This window comes from Lycium ferocissimum, chromosome 3 (genome assembly GCF_029784015.1).
Source record: "Lycium ferocissimum isolate CSIRO_LF1 chromosome 3, AGI_CSIRO_Lferr_CH_V1, whole genome shotgun sequence".
Lineage (NCBI taxonomy): Eukaryota > Viridiplantae > Streptophyta > Magnoliopsida > Solanales > Solanaceae > Lycium > Lycium ferocissimum.
Genome location: NC_081344.1, coordinates 6,495,221 through 6,501,220, shown reverse-complemented (window position 1 = coordinate 6,501,220; position 6,000 = coordinate 6,495,221). Strand labels below are relative to the sequence as shown.

The window sequence follows — 6,000 nt, the reverse complement described above, 5'->3', positions numbered from 1 at the left end:
TAAATAAATAAATAATTTAAAACATGTTTTATATAGGGTTTGTAACGTAATGTTTTGAAAATAGAAAAATATCGTCACGTTTTGTAAATATTTTTTTTTAATATATACAACACGTTTCGTAAATATTTTTCCTTAGTACGTATATACTTCACCGAAGGAAAGCGTGTAATTGGAAAACCGTAAGCAAAAACGATTCCTAATCCGAAACCAAAAAGGAAAATAATGACAATCCGAAACCCACAGGAAATCGTAAATTAACACCAAAACATACGCTATATAATACTGCATAATATCAATCACAAGAAACACAATTGCACAGGAAAAAAACCTCTCAATATTCCCCAAGTTAAACCCACACAATGAAGCTTTTAGGTAAAAAATTACTCCCAAATCAACCAGGCACAATAGCAATCATACCAGAAAAACCAGATGATTTATGGCTTTTATTCAATCTAATTACCAAAGGTGATATCATCTCAACCTCAACCACTCGCAAAATCCAAAATTCATCAGATTCAACAAACAAAAAGAACAATTCTAGGGTTAAACTTGACCTAGAAATTAAAATCACAAATCTCGATTACGAAAAAAGCTCTTCAATTATTCGTCTACGTGGCAAAACAATAACATCAAACGAACATGTTAAATCAGGTGTTTTCCACACATTGGAGTTGGAAATTAAAAAGGATTTCAATTTAACGAAGGAGATTTGGGATGAAGAACAAATAGGGATTTTGAAAGACGGGTCGGGTCAAAACGGGTCAAAATCTGATTTAGGGATAATTTTGATGAAGGAAGGTTTAGCTGAGATTTTACTGATCGGTAAAAATTCAACAACTACTCACTGTTCGACAATTCGAGGCGATAAAATGACGAAAAACTCCTCGAATTCGAAGAAATTTTTCGAGAATGTTTTCGTTTCGTTTAGGAAGTATATCGATATGGATATCGTACCTTATGTTGTGATCGCGAGTAATGAGTCGATAAAGGATGAGTTCCGAGTTTATTTATCGAAGATAAAGTCGATCGAGAGTAAAAAATCGCGTATTTTAATGGTGAATAAGAACAATGTGAAGGAAATTTTGACTGATAAAGTTGTGATGAATGTGATGAAGGGTACAAAGAGTGAAATGGATATGAAGGTGTTGGATGAGTTTATGAATTTGGTTGTAACAAAATGTGATAGGGCATGTTATGGTACAAAAAGTGTGGAATATGCACATGATTTGATGGCAATTGAGACACTTTTAATTACTGAAGAAATATTGGAAAATAAGGATATTAAGCTGAGGAAAAAGTATTTAGGGTTGAAGAAATCAGTTAATGAAGCTGGTGGGAAAGTGGTACAATTTAATGATGTTGAAGGACATAGACTTGCTCAGATGACTGGTGTTGCTGCAATTTTGAGGTTTCCTATACCTAATCTTGAGGATTTGGTTTTGTAATTAATGTTTGTTCAGTTCTCTTATGAGAGAATTTTTGTATTGAGATTATTAATTAAAGCGTTTATATATGGTTACTTTTTGAATCATGTTTATATTGTGATTAAGTTGTTGATTAATGATGATTTTAGGTGTGGTTTGGAAGCATTTCGTAGAATGTTGATTACTTTGATAGATGCAGTCTCTTCAGTAGGAAATTTACATAGTTCTTAATTAGTGAATGTGCAAAATTAGGAACAATATTAAAATAGTTATAAGATAGTTATAAGATAGTTATAAGTTCAGATCAATCTTACAACGTGTTTCAGCTAAATGGAGAAACATTGCACTAATAAAAGTTCAGCTCTTTGTAGCACGGGGCTAGACGTTTGGACCTGATTCGGTTAAAATATGAGAATAAATAAATATTTGGAGTTGAAATTTAAAAAAGAATTTGGGAAGTTGAGCAAGAGTATTTGGTGACAACAAACAGTGTTGAAACTTTCGATGGATGAGATCGTGAGAACTTCACCTTTTGAGCTAAATGCAAATATCAAAGTTGTGGTAACTCGAATGAACAATTAACATGAAATAACAATTACCATGAAATAACAATCTCTTTTTAGGTTTTAGTTTTCTTTCCTTTTCTCCCTTCTTTTTTGAGCTATAACTAATAAACATCTTAGTAGAAAAAAGATGATATATTAGGTTGAAGGACAAATAGTGATAATGAAGTGTGAAAACATACGGTGCTTAAAGTGTTTATGACAATGGCTAATGTTGTGTTAAAGCTCATGGTAGGAGATCATAGAGTTTCACTACTGAGGTATTATAAGTTTTTAATATAATGCATGAACGCTATCATTTGGTGACTATCACAGGCACACGACCTATTTTTCTAGAATTGTGTTTCAGTTTCAACTTTCAATACTTTGGTCAAATTATCTGGACGTAGTTTCAGAAAATAGCAAATATGCATAGGGCGCATCCCTTGAAGGCGGCTAAAAAAGGCGACCATAACACGGTTCATTCTAATACATTGTGTCTGTCCCATTAGACATGGGATCATGCATAGCACAGAAATTGAGGCATGGTGAGCAAAAGGATAGGAGCTCAGTTATAACGTCCCAAAAAACCAGATTCAATAAGAGAACGCAATTTTACTCCATTATAGTTGACAGTCAACATCTTCGCGAAAGTATATAGCAAAAAGCAAAGCCCTTTGGCTTCATCATGTCATACAAGAAAGAGTTTCTCTGTCACTTCATATGCTTGTCATGACAAAATTGTACTGCCTACAACCTAGTTATGTGTAAACATAAGTTTCTAGAACACAGCCTAGCTTAACTTTCCTATCTATGATTAAATAAGCAACACCAAAAGGTTAGGACTCAAAATTACAGGGTTGAAGACGTCATGGAGTAGCATATGGACTTGACTCACTTCCAATTCTCCTCTAACTCTTTCCTCTCGGACAAAATCCATGTTACAAAAATTGCTATAACCAGGGCAACTATTGTAATGAGAAGCAATGCATAACTAAAATCTTCAGTAAGAGAGTCATAGGTCTTTGACGGAGCAAGCCGAGTGAAAAAGAGATCCAGTCCATGAGCAAAGACAAGGGTGGTTGACTCCAGCTTTGCTGGTATAGCTATTATGTTTCTAAGGCCTTCCACTTTAAGGGCATGTGTGACGTAAGCCTGCAGGAGTAACCATCAAATTAATATGAAGAACCAACCATTGATAATCACCTCAGATGGAAACAAGCATCAGAAGAAAAATTCTGAGAGGCCTGAATTAGTAAATGCAAGTTGCATGTTGTATTTATTTTGCAGTTAGGTATATAGAGAAGCTTGAAGGGGTAGAAGAGCTCCTCCAACCAGTATATGTTGGAAAGTAAGATGTAATTTGTCGATGTGAGGTAGATTTTTCTGTCATCATTGGCACATAGGCCATGAAAACTCATTCAGATATCATCAAAGAAAAATCCATGTACCATCAATGTGAAGGATGTATATCGTCCTGTAACGGATGCCAAATAGACTCCTATTTCATTTTCGAAGTGCACTAGAATACTCAAAATTAGGTCCCTAGTCTAGAAGCACACTCAATACCATTTGCTTAGGCTCTTGTTCACACTAAAAAGAGGACAATCGGGAACAACACACTCGTATCTATGACAACATGATAAATGGGAATTATATCTTAACCAGTCTACTGTGAGATTGGAAAGCTGGATGGTCAGCCTAAGTTTGCCCTTTAGCCTTTGATACACTTGTTCAGGCAACACAGTGAAAATGGTCAGATTATAAGTAGCGCAAAACCAAATCTATAGACAGAGACCTAGAGATGCAGATTCAACCAAGTTATTACTTCAATTGAAGCAAATGTGTTGCTTCTTTATCTAGAACATCTACATGTAGCATCTGCTCTTTGCCTGTCAAATATTGGCCTCAAACATATGAAACTTTTCGTTGCTCAAGAAAACTCCATCTTTGCTTAGGAGAAGTTTAAAAAGAAAATTCTCACCTGTGGCATAATTGGCAATGAGTCGGTAAGAGGTATAATCCCTTCCTCTTTTTCAGCTTGAGTAGGGTTCAGTGTTCTTCGAGGATCTAGGAAACGCTTGTCAACTGCCAAAACCTGCATTATATCAACAGATGGAGCTTTAAATGTTTATGTCATCAAGGAAACTAAAATCAAGGTCTCCCTGGAAAAAGGGTAACAAAAGTGTTCTCTTTAAACTGCATTTATAGCATAACAGAGGTGCACAACAATTGAAAAGGTTCAAACTTATCCCAAGGAATAATAGTAGAGTTGCTATAGAAAGGCCAAAAGTATTTAGACAAAATATTAGTAAACCTAACCTGATCTCCAATTGTGCCAATAAGCAGCTGCCTGGAAGTAATGCCTTTTGCTGTTGCTGTCACTGCCATTGTTTTCACAGAATGAGTGAAGAAATAAGACTGAGATTTAGTGATCACTTCAGGACGCGAGTACGAAGACAGGGCTGCCGTGAGATTATGCTTTCCCAAAACAAGCTTCAGCACATCTTTGTTATCCTACAAATAGTCACAAATTTTAGATACGGGAAAATGCACGACCAAAGAGAACAAGAAAAATATATTTCGGAAGAAAAATGTACCGCTCGAGATTGATCATAGATCTCAATGACAGACATTTCATATCTATGTGCTCGTAGGTTGAAGTAGTGGTAGACAACCCAGTTCTCACTAAACACCTTCAGAGACAAAGAAATGTGTCACAATGCTTAGTCGATTTGAAAGTAATATGGTAAAGATAGCATGCCAATATTTTCACAAATGCTGATAAATGAAGAGCAAGGCAGACTTACCGCATGGACAGGTCCCTGAGAGCCATGATGAGACATCCGGTGCAGTACACGGCCAGTTACTGTGTCAATGAGATAAACAAACAGCCAGGAATCCTCTGGGAGTACTGAGCCAATGTCAGATTTGGGTGTAACAGTGGCCATAAACAGCAGATTCTTAGATATATATTTATATGACACATCCTGGTCCCCTGTTACCTTAGCTTGTGTATGAACCACCTGAAAGAATGACATCACACAGAGTGTGTATTACAATCTACAAATTCAGCATCAAGAGCAGGATAGTTTAAGAGAAGGCCTGGTAAGAAACTACAGCTACATAAGCACATGATCTGTTTTCGATTATACACCAACAACAACAACATTACCCAGTGTAATCCCACATGTTAAGACCTATGCCTGATGAAGGACCATCGTAACAACCTAAAAGTCACAAAAAGAAAAACTATGGTCTCAGGATGTGCTAAAGTTAACTTCTGAATTTGTTGTTGCTGCAGAGATCTTTTAATAATTTACATTTGGCTATACAAGTAGCTGTCAAAAACTTCACTCGTTTACGTCATTTTTCATGTAAATGGGTGCAGATGTACGGATTCTGTTGATCGAGATTTAGATGAGTCAACGGACAGTGAACTAAAAGCTTAGGTTCCCAAGTTTCCTTGAGAACCAAGAATCCAAGATTACCATCATGCTGTTGAAAGAGTTCTTCATCTCTAACTAACACACTCATGCTGCACAAACTATCAAGCCTGGATGTAACTTCCTCTCCCTCTCTGTTCCCAGAATCGGACTAGATTTCTCAACATCAGCATTTCGTACTGCCCTGATTGATGAGCCTGAAAACCTCCTTCCTCCCAACCTTTTATACATCCAAACTATTATATCATCATCCTCATATTTTTTCACCTTTGAAGCTTCCAATTTCATACCAAAGAATTCTGATAGTTTCCCTACATCTCATCCCTTTAGCAGCCCATCTTCGGCTGCTTAATTAGTACTGAAAAATTTACAAGATGCTCCTCCAATGTAGTAGATAATTTGGGTAAAATCAGATGCAATAGGACTAATAAACACATATGCTATCATCTCACTAGTAACTGAAAGAATGAGGTTGTAGTCAACCGACGGCGACTAGCATACACAGATGGTCAGCCCAGGACCACTCACCACTAAGATCAATGTCATGAAGCACAGATAATTAAAAAGAGAATTTCCGTTGCAAAGTAA

The 6,000-nt window shown here is 36.3% G+C and overlaps 2 protein-coding genes across 3 annotated transcripts in view; one reads left to right on the top strand and one right to left on the bottom strand.

Annotated features, from left to right (window-relative positions):
- The first annotated feature begins 359 nt into the window (after nucleotides 1-359).
- On the top strand, nucleotides 360-1,445 carry LOC132048636 (protein PELOTA 1-like). The gene has a single exon (XM_059439342.1). The coding sequence runs from the start codon at nucleotides 360-362 to the stop codon at nucleotides 1,443-1,445; it is 1,086 nt and encodes a 361-aa protein (XP_059295325.1).
- Nucleotides 1,446-2,566: 1,121 nt separating this feature from the next.
- Nucleotides 2,567-6,000, bottom strand: part of LOC132049478 (uncharacterized) — an 86,888-nt gene continuing 83,454 nt past the window's right edge. For both annotated transcript variants that reach the window (XM_059440298.1, XM_059440297.1), the window contains exons 8-12: nucleotides 4,777-4,992; nucleotides 4,567-4,662; nucleotides 4,289-4,483; nucleotides 3,951-4,064; nucleotides 2,567-3,121 (exon numbers count right to left, since the gene is read on the bottom strand). In XM_059440298.1, coding sequence (XP_059296281.1) covers nucleotides 2,861-3,121; nucleotides 3,951-4,064; nucleotides 4,289-4,483; nucleotides 4,567-4,662; nucleotides 4,777-4,992 — 882 coding nt within the window. In that variant the 3' untranslated portion in view covers nucleotides 2,567-2,860. The remainder of the gene's footprint in view (nucleotides 3,122-3,950; nucleotides 4,065-4,288; nucleotides 4,484-4,566; nucleotides 4,663-4,776; nucleotides 4,993-6,000) is intronic.